This window comes from Pezoporus flaviventris, unplaced genomic scaffold (assembly GCF_033815535.1).
Source record: "Pezoporus flaviventris isolate CSIRO_AGI_PZ_B2104156 unplaced genomic scaffold, CSIRO_AGI_Pfla_v1 ptg000025l, whole genome shotgun sequence".
Taxonomy (NCBI): domain Eukaryota; kingdom Metazoa; phylum Chordata; class Aves; order Psittaciformes; family Psittacidae; genus Pezoporus; species Pezoporus flaviventris.
The window spans coordinates 14,997,007-15,025,003 of record NW_026892573.1 but is presented as its reverse complement, the minus strand read 5'-3'; the positions used below and the strand labels follow the sequence as shown (position 1 = coordinate 15,025,003).

General features: G+C 40.6%; 1 protein-coding gene across 4 annotated transcripts in view; it reads right to left on the bottom strand.

Moving 5' to 3' along the window:
- Nucleotides 1-27,997, bottom strand: part of LNX2 (ligand of numb-protein X 2) — a 47,533-nt gene that overhangs the window by 12,376 nt on the left and 7,160 nt on the right. The window contains exons 1-4 of one of the 4 annotated variants that reach the window (XM_061457600.1): nucleotides 20,483-20,648; nucleotides 9,688-10,208; nucleotides 4,188-4,426; nucleotides 2,917-3,116 (exon numbers count right to left, since the gene is read on the bottom strand). In XM_061457600.1, the coding sequence (XP_061313584.1) occupies nucleotides 2,917-3,116; nucleotides 4,188-4,426; nucleotides 9,688-10,088 (840 nt within the window). In that variant the 5' untranslated portion in view covers nucleotides 10,089-10,208; nucleotides 20,483-20,648. Of the gene's footprint in view, nucleotides 1-2,916; nucleotides 3,117-4,187; nucleotides 4,427-9,687; nucleotides 10,209-11,998; nucleotides 12,079-12,912; nucleotides 12,977-20,482; nucleotides 20,649-27,997 lie in introns of those variants that run through there. The other 3 variants (XM_061457599.1, XM_061457601.1, XM_061457598.1) reach the window with 3 other exon arrangements.

Sequence of the window (27,997 nt, the reverse complement as noted above, 5' to 3'; positions counted from 1 at the left end):
TTATTCAATTCTATTTCAATATTCTATTTCAATGAAAAAAAAAAAGGTTGTACAAGTTCTCAAGTCTTAGCATGAAATTAGGACATTTTTCACTGACTTCAACTAGGTCAGCTTCAGACTTATAACCTGTTATCACTCAAAATTCAGTTGTAAATGAAAAACAGATTAAACTTTCCCTCCCTATTACCCTACTGTATTTGTTACATCACCAACTGATACCAAGATCAGTAATTTTCAGTCATTTCTTGTGCTATAAAGATAAAAATTGACAGTGCAATGAGATTTGGCAGAAAACAGGAAAACCACAAAACCCAGCACAGTGTTTGCCTTGTTTCATAAGATGGGGTTTAAAGTCAACAGTACAACTTCATCCTTAGCATGTACTGTTGTGCCCTGATGGAGGAACCCGTGCCCCGTAATTTCAGCAGAGAGAAACTAACACCAGATCAACTATACTGACCTGCCTCAGCTAAGTCTTTTCATGCTCTGCAGTGCAACCTCAGTTAAAATAGAAACTTGCAGCTTCCCACCATACAATAGCAATATTAACACTTAAAAAAATAGGAAGGGAAAGGACCTGATCTATGTACAACAGCCACCACATTTATATCACATATCTGACTGGAGGAGCTCCGAGAGATCAATGTCAAACCATAAAGCCATGGTGGTTTCAGCTCGGTGAAGGGGTTGTTGCACCTTTGCTGAGCCACCTCCAGCCCAACACCAGTACAAAGCTGCTACTCCAAGCAGCACTGTGAGCTCACACACCAAACCATGGCCATATCCTGGTCTGCTATTGCCCTGAGACAGGTTGTAACCTTGTGCAGAGGAAGAAGAGGCACAGCTAGGAGAAATAACATTTAGAGCTGCCACCTGCAAAACCAACTAGGACTCATCCGTCAAGAGCCCTTAAATTAAATCTAGTTTTATTTTTAGCTATACTTATTATACTTTCTTACTTTTATTACTTATACTTTAGCTAGATAAAGTAAATACGTAGAATACGGAAGCATTCAAAGGGCACAGAAGAATATATGTGATAATACGTAATTCTTCTGTCTACAAGGCAGTTAACAATTTCATAATAGAACAGCCTTAGCATTTCTGGGGGAAGGAGATTCTCATTAGGACATATTTTGCATGAATTACAGTCACAGTTTAGCACAAAAAAGGGACAATCTGTAGACCATTTTGAAAATATCAGGCACCTATCTATACCCTGCAGACAACATGCGCCTTTAAGTAGCTGTTACTAAATGATGTTCCTTCAAATCTTAGAAGGGCAATACTTCCTGTTTGACTGGGCAAGAAAATGCTGAGTTTCACCTAGCAGACCTTTCTGGCTTTCTTTTAGTTCTTCGCTGCTCATAAAAGCCTTCGAAGACATTTGCAGAAATATCTGACTGGAGTGTGCACGCTGAGCTGCACTGAACTCTGCACTTAATTACAGCTGGCAGAGACCGAGCCTGGGCATTTTAACACAACAGTTCAGCACCTGCACAGGTAAATTTAAAGCAATAAAGATGTTGTATCTTCCAAAAAGGTTGGCTGTTACCTCCTGAACCCCTCCCATGGTGTGACTGAAAGACTCTCATGGATACTACCCTAGCATCTGACAGCCCCAATGCCAGCACACTGATAGAGAAGACACTGCAGCTTATAAATCCCATTCATACCCATTTATTGCCACTTACGGCTTTGGAAACTATAACTGACACCTGCCCAAACAGCAAGACCTTCCAAAGCTTCACTGGAGCTCAATCTCCCTGTTTTCTGGCAACCAAGGAGAGCACCTGAATATCAGAATAAATTAGGTAGCATTCACTGTCTGCAACTGATTGTTAAAAAGGCAGCATTTTTGAAACCTCTTGCTTTCTCAGCCAGCCCCTACGCTAACACTCCAACAGAGGAAAAAGGCACAATTTCTCAAAAGGGACTTTATTTTCTGAAGTGCAAACTTATTTCATTCTAAGGGTAACTACAACATTTAAGCTACTTCTATTGGCTTCACTTCAAGAAAGTGAAATGAAAAAGGCTGATACTACTTTTGGACTGATCTTAGACTATGAGATCAAAAGCAAACACTGTTATTGAAGTAATTTTGAAATGATGGTAATATTTTTGTTTCAGGTAGAATGATTAAAATAGGAAAAAGCTGGAGGAATGTCTTGTTTATGTAGAACTCAGTTACTGCTATTCTTAAGAGTCCTATGCGCGACGTTTTCCCCTAATACAAAATTAAAACTCCAAAATTAATATAATTTGATCTTTTTACACTGCCTGGGGCTAATTATATAAAATCATAGCCAAAATACACACTCAAGCATAGCCAGCTTAAATTTTAATTGTTTGGGGTAGAGGGCTGAAAAATATTTAAAGCACTCACATTAGATCATGCCAGAAAAGAGTATCAGGGACTCTTTCACACACACTGAAAATGCAGATCAGCTGCTTAGGGTACTGGAAGGTAACAGCGAAGCCAGATTAAAATAAGAGTTTAGATGAAGTCAGCCTTACAATCCACAAATTGCTTTCTACATAGCACAAGTTATGCCAACTTATTAGCCAGAAGTAACCTTGGGTTCCTACAGAAAGAATGCATAAATCTGGAATAAAGACCAAGTCCCACAACATTTAACAACAGAAAAATAAACTCATATTTTAAACACTGATAAGAGATGCTGAGGAGGAAAACTAATTCCAGGGACTGGTCCAACATACAGCATAAAACACGATAGCCAAAAGTGCTAGAAAAGGCTCTGCTCTGCATATTAATTTGCCTTCCAACTGATAATTGCAAAGCTAACATTTACTCAACATCATATGACAAGGAAAATCTCTCATCTCATTTAACAGGCAATTCTGCAAGGAGTGAATGGAAAGCAAGCAGAGAGAATACATAATTAGGTTTCATACTTGAAGTATTTGGTCTCCAGCAAGAAGTCTTCCATCTCTGGCAATGATCCCATCTCGATAAACCTCCTGAATGACAATGTTGATCAAAGGCGTTTCATTGCCACCCACTATGCTAATTCCTAATTCGATATAAGGATTGGACCGATGAATTTCAATAGTAGTGATCTCTCCTTCAGGCAAGGTAGGTGGCTGTTGATTTGCTGCCAATTATTTTTAAAAAGAAAGATGATTAATATCCTTTATACCTCATTCACTTTCAATAAAGCAAATCACCAAAGGACAATGTAGACAGGCCACATGACAACGGTTTAGCAACAAACTAAAACAAGTGCAATCATATTAGTTCCACTACTTGTTGGAACACTTAGCTTATCAAAACAGCTCTCTAATGACTAAGCAGCATCCATGCTTCCTGAAATGGGGCCATTTGGGTTGGAAAAGATATTCTGAACCCTCTGGATCCTGTCCTTTATTATAAATTTCATACAGTTAATTTCCAATTGGGCCACTTGTGCATTCACATGCGGTATTAATGATAAAAATATGCGTCAGGCTTTACACCATAGACCGTGACTTGGTCACTCCTCTTTATCAGCCGGATTCACAAGTGCAATTGGAGCTGTTGTTGAGTCACTGGGTTAAGGGAAGGAGCCCATTTCTGAAGAAAACATGGAGTCAACTAAAGAGGAAAAAGGTGGATACTAAAGGATGGCAAATACTGAGGAGAAGGAAGGGGACAGGACCACCTCCCTCTGTGGTAAGGCTCAACGCTTCATCTCTGAAATCCCAGTTGCTAGAGATGTTACTGCTTGCTCAGTGTAGATAAATGCAGGAGTTACTCAGCTGCCTTTTTGCTCGAGCAGGACAGTACTCCATGTGTGGGCAGGCTGATGATCCAGGGTTAGGGGGAAAAGGGAAGAGGGGGAAAGAAATCTCATCTTAGAAAGCACCATAGAAATTACAGCCCTTCCATCTCACTGCAAGGCCAGTGATACTGGTGGATTAACATAAACTCTTGTGCACCATGATATGACAAATGATGATACAGCAACACAATACCTGGCACACAGTGAGATATTTCTTTCCTTCCTGTGCTCATATCCCAGTTGTATACTTGCACATAACCAAAACCCACTAAGATTTAGCCAGGAATTGCAAAAGAAAAGAGCAGAAGATGAAGATGTGCATTCACGGTTGGCAAGAGACAAGCTCTGACACCACAAATGCTTCCACATCTGATAAGACACTTGAGAAGATAAGTGATGACATACTGTCTGCTACAGTGTTCTCCTCAAAAGTCGGATTGTCGATGCTGGGCTCATCTGTCCATGCGGGAAGGGTGGGCGAGGTGAAGTTCTGCTCGGCTGGCACTATTCCCTGATCTGCATCTGGAGATAAACTGTTAGGCTGCTCCGTTCCACCAGGACCACTCTCACCCTCTGCTTCTGCTTGCAGCTTGCTTGTTCTCCTTCTCTCTAGAGCAACCCTTCGATGAGAAGCCCCAGGACACCTGTGAAGACAGCGTTAATAGCATGGTTCAAACCTACAGCAATGTTTGGAGCATAAAATGTCCAAGTATCCATCAAGTGACATCGGTCTTCTTCAAAGCCACAGATTTAAGCTAATCATAAAAATAATTAAACACACTGGAAATGTTTTAGTGGACAGAACCCCAAACCGATACTGCCTTCTACACAAAACTTCTACTACTTAGTTTTTTGGCAGTGTGCTGTAAAACGCTCTGAATGTGGATTTACTCTGTTATGGGCATTCCAGTTTCTAGAAGGTAGCCTCACTAAAAAGGTTAAACGGGACTGGCATAAAACTTCACAGAAAAAAAGCCCCATTCAAAGACACAAATACTGTGTTCCACTGAAGCAATCTCCTTTCACTTTAGTAAGCCAAGAGAAGGAAACATCATATTTTCCTCGAATCACTTGGGGGAAGAAAGACATTAAAATTTTACTTCTATTGCAATCTAAGTGTTAAGATACTGGAAAAAAAATGCTTGTCTAGGAGTTTGTATGAAAAGTTTAGCAAAAATAACCGCTCTGCTCATTATCTCCTCTTGAATCAGTAGTGTTTTGTCCTCCTCCTGTCTCCCCTTTTTTCTTCCTGACTTCATACAGGAGGTGCAATTTTTTGCTTTCCATCATGTAACAATGCTTCATCAGCATTTCGCCCTTTTCACTATATACTGACTTTTACGAGTTCCCATTATTCTTACTGCAATAATTTTTTTGCTTACATTTAAAATCCTACAATAGTTTATTGCAAAGAAGGGCTGCAATGTTGCAAATTCATGGAAAGCTTTCATTAGTCGAATGGTCTTACATTTATGTGTAGATAATTGGATGTGGGCATCAATCTTACTTCTGCCTGTGTGACAGTTTTGCCAGTGTCTGATATTCCGCTTCTTACAGTATTTGATGTCCTTCTTAAATTTCCTGCTTTGGAGCTGCTGACCACCTAAAGATGTTTGTTGCTGCAGCAGAAAAAAGGAACCGTGTTCTTGAAAGGACAAGGACCCCCTGTTTTGGGAATGTGACAGATTGTCATAACAAAAGAAGAAATGATTTATTTCTGCAACAGGAGAAGAAATGGGTTAAGAGAGTAAAAGACAGCAGAAGTCTAATGATGTCCTGACTTGTTAAACATGAATGTTTCGAGAATCACAATTCTGTTCTAACATTCTGTGAAGGTCATTTGGTAATTATATGGTTACACTGTTTTGGCTTGAGAGATTTTCAAGAAATGTTACCAAAGTTACCCAGCTCTGAAGAATGTTGATAAAGACACCCGTATGGCTTTTGTGACCCCCCAGCAGTGTTATACATACATAAAGTGAGATATATCTATAGAGAGCTATATACAGATATATTAAAAGTCGTGATACACATATTTAGAAGAATAGTATTAGGCAATCCAAATGTGCTGAATATGTAGAAATACAGAAATCAGGGACAGCTCACATTATGACATTACATATTTAAGAAAACATTTTTGGGGGCTTTCTCCAAGGACACTGCTGGTCATCTTGCTCTTCAAAATTAAGAAAGTGCAAGCACAAAAGATGAAAATGACATGAAAAAGTTTATTTCAATGATGGAACACAACCCTACGTCTTGGTTTTGCTCAGGTAGTATTTATTACATCAGATCACTGGCACAGTGGAACTGATCAGCAAAGAAATCTGGCCAGTCTCAATTCACTCTAAAGGCAGAGACACACAGATAGAGGTGAAACTCATCAGGAAGTTTTATCATTGACCATTTCAAAATGCAAACCTCAAAAAAAGATCCCAAAAAGGCCAAGAAAAGGAGAGATGCAAATCCCTTCCCTCAACATGTCTGAAATGCTTTAACTTGATGAGTTAGCCTCACACTCCCTCAAATCAGCCCTGGCAACAGGGGGGAAAAAAAGAGAGCAATCTCCAACATCCTTCACTCTGCAGCAACACGGCAAGGGGTAAATGCTCACGGAGAGGAAACCCGTTGTCTAATGGGAGCTGTGACAGATGTGCTCTCCCACGCTGATCCACAAGAGTTTAGGACAAAGCCTCCCAGAAATGCACACCCTTGCTGTCCCTAAACTGCTCTGCTACAGGAGTGGTGATTTTTCAGCAGAGATGAATGAACAGCTCAAAACCAGCACTGTCAGAGGACCACGCTCTCATCCCACTGAGCTTGAATGGCGGAGTCCAGCCTTAGTAGACTACTTCTGTGAATCAGATACTTGGATACCTTCTACCAAAACACTGTGCTGTTGACTGTTATTCAGTCAGCTCAAAAGGCCTGTGGGTCCCAAAGGATCTGCTGTAGATGGCAAAACAAACCATGGGTTTGTTCTTTTTTAAACTCCCATCAAACCAGGATGGAACAAAAATCAGCCCTGAAAGTGTCCCATTTCTGTCAAAGCCTTCCCAACCACAGCCAGGTCCTCCTCCACCCTCATTCACAGAGCATGTCGTTACCTGGCAGCTGATGAAAGTCATTGCTTGAAATATAAATAGATTTGAGGCTTATTTTTGCCAATGATATTTAATTATCATTTCAAAGGCTAATATGAAGAAATGTAAGCAGCCTCCTGAGCACACCGACTCAGCTCAGAGGAATCCCTTTTGTGCAGGGCTCTACAAGGCACTAAAGGAAAAAACTCCAGATTCTTCCCCACCTTAACCAGTAATTGCAACAGACTACGACTTTAGCTTGGTATTGTACAACTGCATCACCAGGGAAGTAGTTGTCTGGTGGAGACATTAATTCAGGACATGCCAAATCAGAGAATCACAAAATCACAGAATGGTTTGGGTTGGAAGGGACTTTAAAGATCATCTAATTCCAACCCCCTGCCATGGGCAGGGACACCTTCCACTAGACCAGGTTGCTCAAAGGCCCATCCAACCTGGCCTTGAACACTTCCAGAAATGGGGCAGACACATCATCTCTGGGCAACCTGTTTCACTTGCTCACACCCTCATAGTGAAGAATCCTATATGCTTCCTACCAAGCAGCAAAGCCCAGACTGGCATTCTAGCACATCTGTAAGGAGATTTTTCATTTCCAACTGCAATGTAAAAGGACTTTATTATTACTTACAAACAGTAAAATCATACAGCAATTGTACCGGTTAACAAGGGCCAATAAATCCCTAAAGGTTCACACCTTCACTAATACTGTTTTTGCCGAATACCTGGGATAAAGAGCATTTTGGACTAAGTCTTGTAAGAGGTTATGTACACAGATGAGCATCTCGGGATCAAAACAAGTATTGAAGATTGGTTTTATGGGTATGGAAATTCACTCTCATAGAACAAATTGCATAAAAAAGGGCTGAAATGTATCCTACAGGAACAGCATTTCATGTCTACCTACAAAGTCAGAATATCCTGGCTAGGAGCAAGAAGAAAAGCAGGAATGTTTTTTAGAATTTCCAGAAATTATTTAGTTTCTTTAATGAATCAAGATGCTCAAGAATAGAGATACTGAAACAACCAGATAAAGCAACCAAGAAATGTTATTTACTGGGAAACTCAAAGGGCAGTTGTTGGGATGTAAAATGAGCTCTCCTTATATTCATCAACTCACTTCTCTCCTCCCTCCAGCACCAGCTTTTGCTCAATTCTGGATGGTGACAAAGCAAAGTTTTCACCTTTGTGTTCTCTTAAGCTATATCAGACAGAGAAGAAAATGGATTTTGATTCAATTTTTTTTCTACAGCCAAGTCTGCTGGGTTTCTCATTTAAAAGCTGACTTCTTGGAACACCAGCAGCAATCCCTCTCTGCAGATAAAAAGAGCTTTCATACAAAATTAAGATGTAGTTTACAGTATATTCCATGGAATAACAGTAGGGGCTCAAAAAACACATTTGCTTACTGACTCCTGAAAAGAAAGATTTCATTGTAACTTACGCCATCAGCTTCTGCCCAGTCTAGAGGTTTGATAAAAGCAAACACACCAAATAGCTTCAAACCAGTTGCACTAAATAATTTTCCAAGCAGGAGCTGAATTTAAGCAAAGACTGCAGACAAGCAACCCAAATGCCTTTGCTATTGCTCATAAAACTGCCAGCAGTGACCTTAAGCAGTAATTCTGGCAAGATTTACAGCTGCAATGCAAAATAAAACACAGTACTGCTTTGGAAAGTGGAGTGTTTGGGTCTTGGTTTTAATTTTTCCAGCAAAAAAAAAAAAAAAATGGAGGAAAAAAAAGAAAGAAAAGGAGGCACTAGGAGTGATCTAGCTTTGGGAATCACAGTAGACTCAGGAAAAAGCAGAAGATAAAAGAGTGGCTTTGATGCACATTTTTCTCTTACACCCAACGATATGAGGAGCCTGCAAGAGTCAGGTGGCTTCAGCGTAGAGAACTACAGGACCATCTGGTCCAACCTTACAATAATAATCCTATTTCCCTCTTTCTATATGGTCATCCTTTCAATATTTAAATATTTAGAGTAGGACAGGAATCATAAGGACTATAAAATTATTAACAGTTCAAAATCAGGTCCTGAACATTTAGGTGAGGGTAGCATTGTAATGTATCTCTCTGACACAAAAACGCTCACTTAAGCTGCACCAGAAATTCCCACTGGTGTGAAGTAATGAGTTTCTACTGGATTAACAGGGTGCTGGAAGTGTTCCATAAGCAGTCAAAACAACCAAACAAAACCCCCTGGAAACTACATCAGGCTTGCAGGACACACCATCAATCACCCTGTTCAGTAAAAAGGTAGTTTTTAAAAACAAATAGGTCCTGGAGAAGTCTTGAGAGAGACCTCGTCTCCATCTACCTACCCCAAAGCAGAATCAATTCTGCTGTAACTGTTCCTGATAAAGCCTGGTTTAACACGCTCATACACACTTCCGAAATTAAGGAATATACAGCCACCACCCAAGCAATCTGTGCTAGCGCCAGACCATTATAAAGCCTTTTTTCCTAAAATCTAAACTAAATCTCATTTGTTCCTAGCACACATAAACAGCCCCCATTTTCTTTAACTTTTCCATTCAAATCATGGTTTTGAGACCTCTAATGAATCATGTTCTCCCCATGGCTCTCTCCAGGTCTTCTACACTATTTCTGGTGTCCAAAAGGGGATCCAGTGCTTTAGCTGTGCACAGTTACAGACTGACCATTTCCTATGGTCTTTTACTGTGAATTTAAAAACCACTACCAACCCTCTCCTCCCTCCTGTCTCCAATTCCTATTGCTGCACAAACTGGCCTACCAAGCATGTAAGGAATATGCAGTGCAAGCATCTGAACCACTCACCTGTTTTTGAGATGGGCTGCCAGGTCACATCGCTGCATGACTTCCTGACACACGGAAGAGAAGGGGCACAAAACAAACAGCTTGTCTAACAGTTTATGAACAAGAATGCTGGATTTTTTGCAGAGTTTAAAATGCAGTCTTTTTCGATCCAGCGGGCAGAAATCTTTCTCCTGCAGAAAGTTCCTTAGGCACTTGTAACAGAAAGTGTGTCCACAGGGAGTGTCCAATGGCTGCAACAAGGGCTGAAGGCAAATGTGGCAGACCAAGTCATCGTCCACTTCATTTTGGTAGTTGTAGAGGTGGTTCTCCCTTGTCCAGTGCTGCTGGCCACACTCGAAGCACAGAGGGTTCAAGGAGGCATTCTGCTCCACCGAAGCCATGTCGTCACCTGAAGTCCCCATTGTAGAACTAAGAAGGCTGACAGATCCTTCTCCTCATAAGATGGGGTTGCTCACTTAAAGCTCAGAGCATAAGTCACCTTCTTCCAGCGTGACTTATGCTCTTCAGTAAGGTGCCATTTTCTGCAACAAATAAAGAAATGAGAATTATCCATTTTGCATTAATTATGCAAATTGAGGTTCTTATACGAACTTTTGACTTTGTCTGGATTTACCAAAACACAAAAGCTAGATACATTAAGAGAATATCCCTGTTTTGTGTAAATTTGTCACAGAAGCAAGCAACAAAAAAAACAAAGAAAAAAAATCTATCAGTATTTTTCCTTTTACAACATAAAGGTTTCATGGCTTCCTAACAGCTGCTGCACTGCACAGTTTTCACCTGCAAGATGACCAGTTTGTGACAGCAAGGACACCGCATTATGCAATGTCACACTAGAAACGTGCAATTAGCATCTAGTGCAAAAATACCCCATTGTGCAACAATGGTTATATGACTAAGTAATTAAATGTGTTCTTTACTATGAGACTGATTTTAATCTGTCCCTACTCTCTTTTTGGGATTTTGACTATTAAAGTAGAATATTACACGTTAAAAGTTCTAAGTACATTGCATTAAAAATAATAGCAACAAACTGCTTACCCTGCTTGTTTCATTAGTAATATTGCATATATGTCATCACTTACCTTCAAGTTTTCACAGAAGGAGGGACTGATTCTATCCAATATGCCACATTTGATTTAGTACAGAGACCCGTAATAAAAATATGGAATAAACTAATCATATGAAGCTACTGGTTCCTAACAACTAACCTATTTTACTTGTTATCTAACAAAATGACAGCATACTCAATGTTACAATAATCATGTCAGTCAAAGGACTGTAGGCGGGTCGCTGTGGGATGTATTTTCTAAACTTTGCAAGCTACTAAACTTTGCCCCTCTTAAAATAGCTGTGTGGTCAGGAAACTCTGCAGCCACCATCTGCAACTTCAAACACTAAATCCTTACCCCTCCCAACCTTATTTACCCTTTTCTCCCTTACAAAATCACATTGCTTGACACTCGTAACATGATGATTCAGAAAATGAAAGATTTTCTCACATTCTTAAGAGACCTCCTCATTTGTTAGTTTTGGTAAATGTTCTCATCCATGGGGGATAACAAAAGAAATCTAATTTGAGCAATGCCTATTTTGTGTCTAAATTCCTTCTTGCAGTTGAGTAAGCAACACTCGAGACACACACTTGCTGTATTTTCCCAGAGTAGTAGCAAACATACGGAGCAATGAAAACTGCTAGTCTAGGTACCAGCCCATCATCTTTACTTTTAGCTTCTGAAACGTAGTCATAAATATGTTCTGAAATTCATGCAGAACACACGCATTTCACTAGGTCTTAGTTTTCAAGAGAACCTCTGTTTTGTTTTTTGCGCCTTAACCTCACACAGCCAAGCACAAGACTTAGAGCCCATTTTACAAGGATTGTTATACCCATTGACGCAAAAAGGATTAAATAGTAATTTGTAATCCAGGATTCTATTCTGCCATGGAAATTGATGCTCATCGTCCTGACTTGTAGTAGATAATGTGCACCTTCTGGAAAGGATTTCCACGAAGGAAGAACACAGCAGTTCTTTGTTACTAGAGACTAAGAATGCAAAATGAGACCCCAAGAGAGATTACTCAAAACCCAGTCTTAAATGTATTATGTAAGAGTTCAAAGATTGGAGAGCAGATAAGAAGAGAGAGACACATGGGGCCCTCATGCTCAACCCGCAGCACTCTCGCTCTGCCTTCATGCTGCTGGATTAACACAGAAGGGATGAGACTCATCTAATGGCTGTTCTTTATGTAATGCAATATAAATCAGATAAACGCTCTAGAAAAACACTGCATTAATTTGTGACTTTACCAAATTATTTTGCTGCTTATAGAACACCAGGAGAGGAACACATGGCTCATGTCATACGGTACTTAGGGGTACCTGCAATACCAGCCATCAGGTCAGAGGAAAGGGACATGCAGAACTGGCAGAGAAAGCCATTTTAAGAGTGCATTGACAAAATGCTAGACCCACCCCTACTATTGACTATGACCAGGACTCCTGCTCCTTCTCCAAGTAACCAAGGTCCCAAGAAAAGAGCGAGTCCTACATCAGCAAGGCTATGGAAAACCTCAGGAACCATTCTATGCACTGCAGTTACAGACCCTTGACAGTGAGCATCCTGAATTCACCTTCTTGAAGGCTTCTAGCATTTATATCCTTTGAACGTTACCTGGCTCACATGACAGTCTCTTCAGAGCACCAGGCAGTGTTATACAGTAAATACATGAGACACTTCAACTATCTACTTGCTACAAAGATAACTGTACCACTCTTTTAAAAGGCTGTAACTAAACCCTATTGAGAGTTGAAAACTTTTTTCGAACAGCTTATTATAAATTTGGAACAAAAAGTAAAGTAAGAAAAGTTACTGAGTGATCAGGCTTTCACTGCCACGTTCCCATTATCATGACAAGCCTTCTTTCTTAGGAAACGTCTATGCAGAGACAAGCTCTGTTTACTGAAATCACAAGAATTTGTCCTCAGTGAGACACAGGCAGTCACTGCTGCCCACCACCAAAAGTGGTGAGCAGACTTGTTCCTACCACTGCCCCATCCCTGCTGCAAATGCAGGGACAAGCGCCCTCAGGCTGTGCTTTTTTGTGGAGGACCCACTGCAGGCTGTTTCTGCTGGTGGTTGACACCACCTCTAGCTGCTCCCCAGGTCTACCACTGCCCTGTTAGCTTAAACATCAATAAATACCCTATAAACTAACCACCACCTTTTCCACAGCTGACGTGACCACCCTTCCACCACCTCACTGCCAGCAGAGCTGCAGGAAAAACAGATCGTGTATTACAACATTAAGATTAAAAAACTAAAAACAAGCCACCTACTACCATCACTCAGAAAAAGCCCATCAAGATTCCACCACTTTCACACTGCTGCCTGCTTCCTTCATTGCTGTGCTGCATTTGGAGGAAGCTGTTCCATAACTGAGGAATCAGTCACCAGGATTTGTATTGCCGAGCCTTTTTACAGGCTGTTCCCAGTACAAAATATCAACTGATTTACAAAGTCCACAGACACAGTATCTGTGGTCTGAGCAACAACTGGGATGGCAGACGTTTCACTGATGTAAAGAACTATATCCTTGAAACCCACAATACCGGAGCACTGTCATTTATAACACCTTTCTTCAACCCTCTTTATGCATCCCTTACATTATTTTCTGTATCTCTTATCATAGCAGGTGAGCAGCTCCACAGGATGATATCATCTCAGGAGAGCTGTAAACAAGAAAAATAGTCAAAACTATTAAAAATATAATGAGAGTAGAAGAGCCCACCAGGCCTGTTATTCAAGTCATGTAATTCCCTAAGAAATCATTCTCCCGGGACTTCATTACAACAGCCAAACAGTACAGGTGGTGCCCTGCTTTCAGTTTTAAAACACAGTCCACTTGGGAAGTGGGCAAGACTGGACACCCAACTGTGCAAATTCCTATTTCATCTTCTGAAGTGGAGTGTGCATGAGAGCTATTTTAGGCTGGAAAAGCTAGCCTTGTCCATAGGCCTCCACTATCTCTGACTTACTGATTCAACTTAGAGAAGCTTGACACATTTTTATGGAAGCATAAGATGTCAGGATTTATACCTACATCTGGATTCATTATGTTTATTCCTTCTGTCTGAATGGGCACTGAAGAAGAAAAACCCAAAGCACAAGTAAACTGTAACTGTAGCAGGAACTTGGCCTTTTTGCTATGGTTGTCTTTTTTTACATAAGTCACAAATAACACTAGCTTCAGTTTGAAATTAATGGAAATATGTGCTCTGCAATGATTGCTCTCAGATTTAAGTAATTTATTTTTAAATTCTTTTATTAAAATCCCAGAGATTTAGAGTCCTTAAGTGACTGTTCAAACTTGTACCAAAAAACCTGACTATGCCTCAGAAGCAACCAACCAGGAAAATACCTAACAAACTAAAACTTATCTTTATATACCACAATTTCCTATTTTGCTTACTATCCTCTGCAATTTCCTCAATCAAAAACAAAGGTCAAAAAAACCCTCTGATGAATGACACCCCTGTTCCTTTGCTCAACTCAGGTATCCCTTATCCCAAAACCTAGGATGCAGATCTCTCAGTTCTGTGGATAATAACTCTGTATGCCAGAATGGACATTTTCCCACCACAATTTATCTAAACACTGAATCAATGTTTAATTTCCACTGTGTAGCTTAAACCAACTGCAGGTGGGAAAATGTCCACCTGTATTTCCTCTCAATTCAAGGCTAATGGGTGCTGGTTGCTTCTCATTCCGGAGGCACAGGAATGCTTCATCATACCCCTTTCCTACCTTCCACAGTGGGGAAAGGGAGGGCATGGAAAGAAATTGTTACAGCTATGGTGGAGGTTTCATAAGACCCTAAACTCCGGCAGCCCATTCCTGGTCAGACAGATTTGAGCTTGTAAGGCAACACATAACATCTATCGATCAATAACTCTGAACAACAGTACACTCATCAGTCCAGATTTCAGGAAAGGCTAGCTTAGTTTTAAAATGTCACAGGATTATTGAGGTGCGTTCTCCATGGCCATGGCACCTGAGCTCCCACACCAGCCAAGAATGATGTCAGGGTACCCAAACCCCCTGCCTTGTTCAAACACCAGTGCTGTGAACAGGATCTCTTAGCAGCCAGGAATGGATCGATGCAAGCTCCAGGAGAAGGAACCTAGAAAGTGGCTACATCCGCTGCTTAAAACCCATCATAAGCAATTAAACAGTAGCCCTTAGTTACCAGTCCAGTATCCTTCACAGGAATTACAGCATCAGACTGATGATTCATAACTGTTTTCAAAGCAGACCCTAGCTCAAGTGCAAGAATAAAAGATAGCAGAAACTGTAATAAAAAGCATGATGAGAATAAATAGCTGACACACAGCACTAGAGGGGAAAAGTGTTATTCCACATTTTCCAATGAGCGTGACCTAGCTCATTAGATACAATCTCTGCTTTAATATTAAAGCCATACAGCAAACAAGTGAAGCAGAACTAGCAACTTGTAGTGACTTTACAATATCCATGTTAATTATACCAATATCTGAGGGCTGCACTGTCTTCAAACACCAAACCCCAATTCGATTCTAGTCCAAGTTTGAGGCAGCAATCCTGTTAGACTCTTGGTCTTTTGAAAATGCAGACAACTGATAATGTTGTCAAAAGATGGCATCTGGCAGCTGAAAGTCAGGAAAAAGACTACGAGAGATGGGCAGAGAACAGAATTAAACTGGGAGAGCTTTCTGCTAATGCTGCAGCCACACTGTCGCTGCATGCCAGTTATCCAGTACACCTATTTCTTGTGCCAATGACCAGGTATTTTCCACGTTTTCTTAAGTCATTCAGCTGAATGAATGGAATTTTTATATTCTAACTAAATAATATTTTGCCTGAATGGTGACTTTGTTCCACTGAACCACAATCAGGCAACTCTGGCCTTGCAGTAAAACCATCTCTCCGCAGACTATGTTTTTGCCTCTATGTTTATCCTTCTGCTCCATCAAAGCAACACCCACCCAGCAAGGTGTCAGCCCTACACCAGATGTTGATGTGGCATCACCACCACAAAGGCAACAGGTCACAGGTGATAGTTTTCCTTCCTCACCACAGGGATGTGGGTTTTTACATGCAGTATCTTAAAACAGATAGGCACACACATTCCCCTTGCTGGGTACTCCTGGAGTACCGTGTTTTTCCAGGCTGCGAAACAAACCCCTGCTTAAATCTGGTGAATAAGGAGTGTTTGGGAAAATTAATAGAACCGTAAGTTGTGTTCAGTATTTGTGGAGTGCTGTGTTTCCATGGCAACAGGGGGCTATGGGCTTTAATTACCATCACAACATTAAGGGCCGCCGCTGTAGATCAGATGCAAGAGACATGGCCCAATAAGAGGACCGGCAGGAAGAACCTCTGCTCTGCCCTGAGTCCTGACATATAAGGGGTCTAAGCAACCATCCCACCAGGGAGGAGCAAAGAGACATAAACAGAGAGGAAGCACAAGACCATCCGACCTTAGGAAAGAAGATGATGATGCCTGCTGCTCCAAACCAGCAGCTCAAGCCCAGGCATGAACAACCTCAGGGGGTGACAGAGGGAAAGAGGACACAGTGCCCAGAGATAAAATAAATGGACAGACGGTTCTGTTCAAACACGGAAAGATCATCCGACAGCCATTTTCTATGACACAAATGGAATAGCTTCTATTTTGGGACCAGAAGATTAAAATAGCTTTACTATAGTCAAATCGGCCTTGAACAGGGAAGATGACAACTGTCACCCTATGGAGGTCTCTGCAATGAAATACCCATTCTTTATAAAAAATACAGAGTTCCATCTGATAAATCATCTCAGAATAGAAGAAAAGGAGACAAGAGTATGAATCTTTAACGAAGATACATCTACGCATCTAAAGATTAAACTCTGCATATTGCTACTAAACAACAGGAGCGCTCTAAAAGGAAGAAGACAGACACACAAGCCAAGCTAGATGAGAGCTACCCAGGTTTGGATGGCTGAGCCACTCTCCTGACCTGCAGGAAGCCTGAACGCTGGAGAAGAATGAACTTGAACTTGCATCCTTTCCTCTGCAGGCACAGCAGCCACTTCTACCCACCCTACTCAAAGTCTCATTGACATGTATTTGCCCTTCTCTGCCATCCTGCTCCTCAACAGAAGTGGGGGCTGCCTTTACAATTTGCAAGAAAATCCATTTGCTGTGGGTACATCTGATTTTCTGCAGGTACATTCGATTTTCTTCTAAGTGGAAAGAGAAGGCCCTGTTTCTCGGTGTCAGAAGCCACCCCACCACAGGACCCCCCCCCAAACATGAGACAACAAGATGATCCCAGGTCTCCCAACAACCAAGCAGGTTTGCAACTTTGAGGCCTGAGCATATATAAAAATATCTGCATGAAACCTCCTTCAAGCTCCTAAACCCATTTTGGGATTTTTGCAGCAGTGAAAAAAAATATCTAGAACAGCAAAATGAAATGTAAGTGAAAATAACCCACACTTACCTATCAGTAGAGCCAAAGCTAAATCTCTTTCCTAGCGCAAAGAGAGTGACAAAAGCCATACCTCATTCCTGCTGCTGTAACAGGTGGGGTTTTATATCCAGAGAGAGCAAAAAACACTACCCCAAAAGCCAAAAATCCACATAAGGAGGCAATTAGTGACGCTTTCTTCTCACGGATGGAGCACAGGAGAAAGGCAAGAAAGAGTAAAACATTTGCGTATCCACCATGGTTATTTTCTGCAGTGCAATCTGTCCACCAGCCCTTGCCATATGTGCCACCCTTTCTGTTCGGAGAGATGAAGGCAGCACAAAGCTGTCCATCAAGATGCTAAACCTTCTGGAAAGCCCTCCCCTGCACACTTTGCCATGAAATGGGGACTTTCGTGGATGAACAGAAAACACTTAACTAGATTAAACGTAGCTCATTCCTGGATATGCACAAAGAGAATTTCATTTGATTAATTCAGATTTTAAGGAGCTGAAGCAATGCAAAGAAAATAAGGAAGCGGTGAGCTATGTTCCCTTTTTATGCTCTTCTGTATCACCAGCCCCCATCGCTACAGGTGTACATGGAGAAAATTCAGGGAGACAACACTTGGATTAATCACAAAATGGCTTTGATGACAGAGAGAAACTGGGGGTGGAGGGGTGGAAAGAAGGATGAAAGCACCTTCTAGGTAGTTAAATCACAGGACTAACTTTTCAGGGAGAAACACCAGCCCCTTCTCTTCCTTCAGGCATGCGCTACCTTGCCTAACGTGTTACAGCTGGTTTCCCCCATTAACCACAACCCAAGTGATGGTGGAAAGCTATTTTGAAAGGTAAACTATGGTGTTATTAGGCAGTTCTTTAGCTCAAAAATATAATGAAAAAAATGAAGCTACCCCCTACCAAGCTAACAAAATGGACAACCTCTCTCAAAACAAGGATTTCTAAGATCTGTGCAAGATGAAGCGAAGATGACACACATTAGAGATGACTCAGATAAATGGTAAGACACATGCTGTCCTTGTTCCGCAGGAAAGCAGAGTCCTCCATGGAAGCAAGTGCCCATCAGTTGTGAGGAGCCCATGGCCAGAAGAAGAAACCTGACAGCACAGCTGAAATGATGTAGAGGATGGTCTAGACAGAAGGTTTGCAGCTTCAGCCTCCAGCATCAACCAAAGGTCAAACAGCATGACAGCAGCTCAGGAGCATCACTTGAAGAGCTAAGGCAACCCCCTAAACTGGTGTGCTCTGCCTAAAGACTGCTTATTTTCTTCCTAATGGAAGAAAACTAATGCCACTGCATGGGGACTCTCCAAAAAGGAAAATAAAACCCTTCAGGCCTCCAGTCAAAAGTGTTTAACTACCTACATGCAGACAAAATTATCCAGGAGACGTTACTTGCTCGTGAGCAGAGGTACCGCATGCAGTGACTGGTCCACCTGCACAACTACCCTGCTTGGTCTGCAGCCCAGGGCAATCAGGGAGCAGAGAAAACTGTGCTGGCTCCAGCCACCCCTAGGCAGGAAGGTGACTCGTCATGAAAGCACTGCCATTCTTGAGTAGTCCCTACCTGTGCCTGGGAATGATGTTAGGATGCCACCCGCTAGCTGTCACTTGAATTAACTCCACAAGTTCTTTCACTTGTAATGCTTCAGGGTGATGGCTGTTCCTCTCTCTGTTAACTCTGCTGAAGATATTTCTTTTTGCTGCTGTACCTAGCTTAATTTCCACCTAACTTCCAGTGAGACCTTTCTTTCTGATGTTTGTAAAAAGGTTATTTTCACAGCCTGCTGCCTGACTGAGCTTTGAGCACACAGAAAAGGCAGAGTGCAATCAGTCCTCATGCTCTTTCATACGCATACAAAATACCCCCATAATATTTTGTAGGATGCTTGTCAGAAGGTAAAACCTTTAAGACCTTCTGCTTACATTCTCTGTATGTACATGTACTGTACATCAGATGTACTCTTCACAGATCCTGAAAGTAAATAACTTCACACATCATCAGAATTTACATAACAAGAACATGCTGGATCTAGAAGCTGCAGTCTTAAATATACAAATATTATCTTAAATAAAAAACATTTAAATATTTTGTATGTAAACAGGTTTTTACATACACAGTAGACTAGTACTTGACCTGGGGCCTCCAGACAGGATTCAGAAAGGGAAGTGGACATTGACTATGTAAAGTCAAGTCTGGTTGGACAGATTTGACAGAGACAAAGAATATGGAAAGAGACAGCACTGCATTTGCTTTTAGTCCAGCTTTAGGAATTATATATTCTCCAGTTCAACCCTTGTAATTCCACAGCCACCAAGAAAAGAGACGATGTCTGTTGAATAAAAAAAAAAAAGCCAACAAAAAACTCCCACACTTCTAACACATTTCTCTATCCCCTGTATTTGCGGCTGTTTATGAGTTCATGTTAAATACATATATACATACACACATATATATATTTAAGAAGTAGAATTTGAGCACCTATTTGATAGGAAGGCTTTTACCAGGCAGTTATTTATCTGCCTGAGCTGCAAAGTTTGGCTGCTGCAGCGTGTGCCCTGAATCTTGTTAGTGCTCTCATGAAGAAAGTACTTCAGTAGGAGAACTGTTGAAAAACAGTCCTTTAAGATTCAAGTGAAAATGTTAGCAAAGATGCATAGGTAACACACAGTAGGTCAACAGGTCCTGGTATGTATTCTCAAATGAGTGATAGGAGCTAAATATTAAGAAGCAATCTTCTACCTCTCCCTTGCAGAATGAATAATGTGGAGGAGTGAGTACTGAACTGCTGTTACAGCATTTCTGGCTGCTTTCCTTGGTAGTCTTGTTCTCTTTGTTTAAAAAAACCCAAGATTCCTAAACAAAGGCAGACAAATGGAAGATCCTTCAAAGGGAGTAGTACAAATTAAAATAATGTCAAAGGAATAAAAAAAATACTAAAGACATGCAAGTATGTGAAACACCAAACTGGTAGCCATATGCAGAAATTATCTATAACAGATATATTAATATAAAGAAATAAACTAGAATAAAATTGGCCAGTAAAAGTACAAGAGGGTTAAGTGCTCAGAGAAGGCTACTTCTACAACCAAACAGGGAGATGGGTCAGGATGAGTTTGCTGGGATGGGGAACCATCCAGGCTCTAACTGGTAAGCTCACCTAGCAAACAAAAACAGAGCTGTTAGGAAAACAAAGATCTAACATTAAGAAAGAAACATGCATTTCAGTTCTCAGATACTTCATCATGAATTTGCAAGATACAGAAGACATTTACTCACATCAGTAGGGAATTCTGGTTCACCACATTTTGGGACGACAGTGGGAAAGGAGAGATGATCTGAAAAGCCCCACCAGGTAGGACGTTCAGATTCCTAACTTCAGGCACCACTTTTCTGTATCCGCGGTCAAAATGGTTCCAGCAATAGAGGCTGACAGAAGCATACTACATTGGGAAGGAGCCAACCTTCTCCTCCTCCTCCCTGTCCAATCTCTTCTCAGCACGCCAAAATTTTGCATGTGAGATTTTGTGGGGGATGATACAATTTTAACTTCCTCATTTATTCTATGTATTCAACCCTTATGAGCTAGCACTGAAAATACCAGTCTTGCTTTGAAGGGCATTACTTCATTAGCAGTGCTTTTGGATAAAGTTCTCTAAGAGACAGATGATTCAGGCGTCAGAGTACCTATCTTCTTTGCACTCCCTAACCACAATGCTCATTTTCCCAAACCAAGCACTTCTGAACAAGTTAGGTTAGGTACACAGACATAAAAAATTCAAACTCTTGCTTATTTCCATACTTTTGTAACCTAACCCATGCTAAACACTTTCACATGTTTTATGCCAGACACTCAGATGAAACTTTTTTTAAAGTTTATAAACCTCTTTTTTTTTTTTAATTGTTATGTTGTCCAAGAGCCAGAAACCATCGCAGACAATGCTGCTACTGCACTGGAAGCCATATAAACAAACCCAACAGATTATGCTGTCTCTGAGATAAACATTCACGTTCCCATGGGATTTATCTCTTTTTCATGAAAGGGGAGCAGTGCTGTGCACTAAGATGATGGGACCCCAAGTGCTGCTGTAGACCCCTGCCTACCCTTCACACAGAAGAAACAGTAATGGCAGTTGTGTTGATTAGGGCAGGTTAGCTTAATACAATGGCACTAGCATATAGCAGATGGAGTATTGGAAATCACATACTTTGAAGCTTCTCTGCTCCCATCAGCAGCAACAGGGATTCAAGGAATTAGTCAGAAATTCACCTGCAAGAGGTGGGCAAACAGGGTAATTAAAAGCTTTCATCCTGTCCCTTCTGCGTGCAATCCGAAAACTAGGAGTGTGGTCAACAGCATGATGAGATTTTCATTCAAAGGAGACATCTTACTTTAAAAGCAGCAGACTTTGAGCAACACTGTCTCTTATTATCAGTCAGATGGGATGAGAACACAGAAACAATACAATCCCAAGCAACTAATCTGCTTCCATATATTGAGTGAATGTAAAGGAAACATACAGGGAAAAGGAAAGAGTCCTGAAAAGGCCATCCTAGCTGAACAATTTTAAGATGGAAAAGGTGAAACCTTTAAAAGAACCAAGAAGTTACACTAGGAAGCTACTGCAGTAATATAGCACACTTTGGCAAAAAAGAGCCATTTCCATACATGTCCCTTTATAAATGTCAGAAGTGGAAATATATGAACTGTGACTCACTGCTTGTCCACACAGACCAGTTTAACTGAACATAAAGTTTCATCAAGGTTAGTTTCTGAACTGACACTTATTTTCTTGCTAGAGCATGTTGTGTTGCTTTAGCTTCAGCCAATACCTACTACTAAATTGAAGTAAATATAAAGCTAAAAGGGTTTACAATGAGTCTTTGTGGTTGTTTTTTTTTTTTTTACTAAGTAAATGAAAACAAATCACTGCAGCCTTCCCCACATGCAATACAAGATGGATTTTTTTGGATGCCTGATTTCGGAACAGCAGGTCTGCTGGGGCTCCGGCTGGCTGGAGACCCACATTCTCCTGTGCCCTCCAGACTCCCTTCAGACTTGTGACTGTGCCCGAGGGGATGCTTTGGCTCAGAGATTCCTATTTTAGTTGCAAATAGGGGGTCAAAGCGTGCAATGAACTAGCTATAAAACCCTGTCCCAAACAATTATTGTAAACACTGGTACATAGCATGCTCAGGGTAAGAAAATACACAAACAAAACCACTGAACCTTTACCAACAATTTCAAATTGTCACTTAAAACCCCTCCTAACACACAGACCTAACGCCTCATTTTGCTCTCCCATTTTTCTCTCTCCCTCCTTCCCCTCCCCAAAGCCTGCAAAAACAGCAAAATACGAATTATTTTTCTGGGAAAACATTTCACATTTCCACTTGAAAACTTTAAGTACACTTGTTTCGAAATACCTACACTCTACAGCTCTTAACTTCTATTTTTCTACCAAGAAATCCTGAAAGCAAATGATTTAGTAAAAAGAAGAAACAAATGCACAACTGATATTCTGCTTTTCATCCTGTTTTTCAGAAGTATAATCATCCCTTTTTGCTTTTAAAGTAGTTTGAACCAAAGGACTTGTTTTACATAAAGTTGCATGCCCTGCACAATGCTCAACAAAATGAGAAGCCTTTTTTTGCAAGGTGGTTATAAAGGCTACCTGGAAGTTTACCAGGGTTTCTAGGATGCCTACTGGAAAACCTTATGGATAACTGCACAACTATTACTACATACGTATCCTAGGAGACCAAAGAGCTTTCACATTTAAGAGCTTATTTCCCAGCCATCCTCTCGATACACATCTCATGCATTTATAAAATACAGATAGCCAAGAGAAAGGAGGATGTTGGTTTAATATCAGCCAGAATATACTGACCTCTGCTTGTATCAGCAAAAATGTTTCATTTCACTTCACCTTCTTTCTCACCTTCTGATGGATGTCAGAAATCTCATGTAGATCATGAAATGTGCTTTTAAAGTTAAATTTTACAACTGAGCAGAGCTAAAATCTTAACCTGTAAAAATTCATATGCATACATGCAGATCACCAGAAAAAGCCTTTGTACTCATGCAAGAGAAATTTAAGATTCCTGACCACAACATTTTGCAAAGCATCAACCTGTTAAATACAACATATCAGAGAACTGTACAATTTAGGAAAAAACCTGGAAAGAGAAATGAATATATATATATATACACACACACACACACACATATATATGTGTATATATATATATATATGTATCTTTTAAAAAAAAACACAAAGCAGCTAATTCAAGAGAGACTCACTTTACACTTCAGGTTAGAATAGCCTACGTATTTGAAATGAGCCGTATCAAAAGCATTCCCATCGTTTCTGGTTTGTAATTCCTGTCACAGGGTCTAGCCTGCAATTAAACAAACACTCGGCACCCAGCCTGTGAAGAGCAGCGCCTTTAAAAAGCAAAGCGGAGCCCCGGAAACACCCAGGTATGATTCCTCGGCAGCTGGCACTGAGGATGTATTACAAAACCTGCAGCACAGAGCACAACAGCCCCTTCCCTTCATCACCTTTCTAGTCTGTATTTCTTACCGTTCCATCCCACAGAAGTGAGAAGGGAGCACAGCTTACCTGCCCAACACACAGGAAAAGAAGAATATACTGTTGTTCTGGGAAGAGGGGATATCACATGGCAACGAGGAACTTCAAGGAAAAAGGCTGTCAGCATGCCAGCATACACAGATTAATTCACCGGTGGGTAATTAAAACAGGACAGGCCCCTCAAATAACCACTAAGCAGCTCTTGGGGTTTGATTTACTTACAGCAGTAAATTCACCTAATCACCTAACCTCGCACAAATGAGAGCGAAGCCCTAATAACTGCGGCTCAGTAAATACTAACCGGAGCTGGAGCCAGCGTAAAAGATCAGCAGGTGCTCTCTTACACTGTGTGCTTTTCAAATCCTAAACCTAACACTAAAATTAACCGCAGGCTAACATGTCGCCACAAATCTCTCCTGAATGCATAATGAAACGGTGCTACTACATCAAGCACATCACAGTTTTTTAAGCACACCCGCCAAGCATGTGTGGGTATCACACACAGAAATACTTACAATAACTCCACATACACGGTGTTTTTACAACACACAGTCTCTGTCATGCTCTCCATGTGCTGTGAATATTATGCAAAGCAACATGTTTTCAAGAAAAAACAACCCACAATTGCATTAAAAAACATTATTTTTCTTTCCTCCCCTCCCCTCTTTAAGAAAATTCTGCTTTAAAAAAATATAAAGGAAATGTTGAAACTGCACATACTTTCTGTAAAACTCTCAGGTTTTATATAGCTTTATAATTCAGTATCTAGAGGGGTATTCAGTGCTGAAAGTCAGTTTTACATCCTGAAATTACTCTGCTTGTGTCACTTAAAAAAGTAGTTTAAAAAAAAACAACAACCAAACAACCAGTATTCTGGATTTCTTTTAAATTAACTAGCTTCCTGCATTTTGAGTACTAGGTATACTGCATGTTTGCAGACTCAAACTACAAGCCACTATCCTCCAGTATATTGGAATTCAGTAACTCCACTTCAAATTGAATACTTAAGTATTATTTTGCCATTATACTGCATTATAAAGCAAATGACATGCAGGAGAGTCTATGGGCAGCTAAATGTGATAACCACTATATCTTTCAAGACACCATCCTCTCCCTTCACTTACTTAGTCCCATGAAGTGGATGAAAGGAAAACCTAAACCTACAAACAAGACCATAAATCAGTAGTAGACACGTACGCCCCCGCAGCAAAGGGTTCAGGCTGAGGTCTCAGTGGATGCTTCAGAAGACTTCAGGGCGGTCTTTATATCACCCTCCACTTGAGAAAACATGATTGCAAAGTAAATTACACATCTGAAAAAGTACCAAAACTATTTTTCCTGACTGCTCTTCTCTTGGCCTTAAACAAACGGGCTTGGATAAACAGTCTAATGAAGAGGACTGATGTCTGGTTCACAGGACAGCTGCATGGCCTAGATGAAACATCACCCCTGGTGAGGACAACAGACCAGTTAAATAAATTGTCCAGTCAGAAGAAAGGCCCATTCTGCTCCTTCCCATGAGATGAAACCTGTGATGGTATTTCAAAGGCCTAGAGAGAGCTATGGAAACTTTTGACCTCTGCTAGAGATATTTCCAATGGCACTAAAATTACGATGTTGAGGATATTTACGGGGTGCTTTCTTTGGGTTTGAGCATTTGCATCTAATACACCATTTCAGCTAGAGAACCAATACAAACCAATCCTGGTACAGCATTCCTCTGTCAACACATCGATACTACACATTCCTTTGGCACACAAGTGTCATTAAGTCATAGCTGGAAATGGCATTTGCTAAGATACCAACATTTTAACATGAGGATCTTGGCAGTACTGTGAAACGGTGTGGTGAAATGCCACACTGCAAAGGGGGTAAGAGCAAAGCTGCTGCCCAGCCCTGCTGCTGCAAGGTTCCCTCCTCACTCCCGAACACCAGCACTGGTCTCACTACTGATGAAGGCAGTGAGATTCAGGAGCCATGTCTTTAAAAGGCCAAATGGCTGAAGGAAGCCTATTCTCCTCCTGAATGAAGAACCTATTCACTCCATCAACATAGGATTTGACGCACAGATTTAGTAGGGTTAGCAGTGCTTTGCAGCAGGAAAATTAAGATTTTAAGTTCTGATTTCAAATAATGATGCCACATGTTGCAAGGAGCAGTTAAATAATGATGTTTTATTGGAAAGAAAGAAAAACCCACCATAAAATATTATATAACCTCAAGAAAAACAAAACAAAACCAACATGTATTTCTGAAGGAAGAGGTAAGCAACTTTTACCCTCATTAAAAAGTTGAGAAATATGCATACCACCACTAAAATGTAATTAATACATATCCTTCAGAAGAGTCCAAAGGAGCAATTTAATTAACCACCCACTGATTTCATAAATGACAAGAACACACAAATGTAATGGCACCTTGTAATTGAAAATGTCCTGTTCATTTAGCTGAGCAATTGCATAAATACAAGGAAACACATCTTGAATTCATGACATTTTTAAGTTTGTGAGGTGCGACAGAATGACATAGTACCCATGGTATAATATAACTATAGCGTGTGTACTCCACTTATTTGATGCCTTTACCTAAGAACCCCAAAGTCACTGACAACTATAAAGGTCTTAACCTTTACAAACATTTTTGATGGGCTTTTTCCATACCCTCTTCCATACCCACCCACCATGGAAGAGGTGGGAGGAAAAAAAAAAGCAATTTTATTGGTATGCCACTTCAAACAAACTATTACCTCACGCAGGGACTTAGCTTGTACCTGTAGTTCTCCCCCTTTCATCCAAAGGGATCCTATGTAAGCCCCAGGAAATACTTCTGTTGATGATCTTACAAACTCACTTTGCAGTTTCTCACCTTTTTCTTTTCAGCTTCCTGAAAGGAAAATCTTCCTTTCAGCTACTACATCCTGTATTAAAGCTGAAGAGAATTAGCTCTTACTAAAGTAGGAAAACAACGTAACAACGTATGTGATAAACTCTTATTTTTTTTTCACTGGGCTTTTCAGGAATAAAGTTGAACTGAATTAATATTCCTTCCTGCATTCACAAAACTCAAAATGCCTTTGTGCTGCTACATTACACCCATCAAAGTCTATTTGACTGAACATGAAACAGAGCAACATCTGAATTTATGAGTTGCCCATCTCCCCATCTAAAGGACACACTAGTAGCATTCATTTATACCTGCTCTGGGGCATACATAATTAAAAATAACAGACTGAAGAGAATCCTCAAGCATAGCAGTCTCCACCAGAAAGAAGACTGACAGACTAACAGGCTTTCCTTACAGGACTCAACAACATAACACAAAAAGAACCTCAGTGGTCTGCGACCACAGCAGCAGTGGAAGCCAAGGATGGATATGTCTGCCTCACATGTTGGTCTCAGGATCTCTGGTCTCACAAATCCCCTGTATTAGCAGCCGTGGGATGACATCAATGATTTACACAGCACTGACTCCCTGCCCACCTACTACAGGAAAAGTGTTCCTTAAGTTGCATCATTAAGTGCTGATCCCAACAGCATCACTGTACAACGTATCTAGCTGAGTCAATTACTTTGGGTGTTCACATTAAATACACATTTCTGCAATTTTGCATCTGACAGTGATATCTTTACTTACTGGTTTTAGCTAGTCACGTTTACTGTTCTGAGCGCTTCCCATCCTTAAGTGTTTATATTTACTCAATCTCTAGCACTACCAGGCCTACCTAGCTGTATTAGCTGCCTGTCAGTGATATCACCAGATATGCAAACATGTCTTTAAACTGATGAAAGTTCCCATTACTTTTATGCACTATGGTTTATTTAGCAATTAGATGAGGAAAGAAGGCTTCTTGTATAAATACCACAAAGCAGCCTCTAACAATTTTTGCAATTCTTTTTTTAAGTCTTTGAGCTTTCATGTGTTAACTCTTTCAGAGCATTCACATCAGAAATTGGCAGGTCCCCAGTACCACCTGTGCCCTATACCCAAACAACAGCACCTTTGTGTTCCTTTTCAATACCCCTTTAGGTATCCATCCTTAAAGGAGTCTTAGGCATGTTACTGTGCGACTGAACACAGAGCTGTTTTCCAATGGTCAGTCATGATGGCTGCTTCATGTTTTCAGGATGCATTCACACTGTGAAAATTACTTAGATTTTCTGCTTTTAAATATTACAGAAAATATATTGCTTAAATTGCA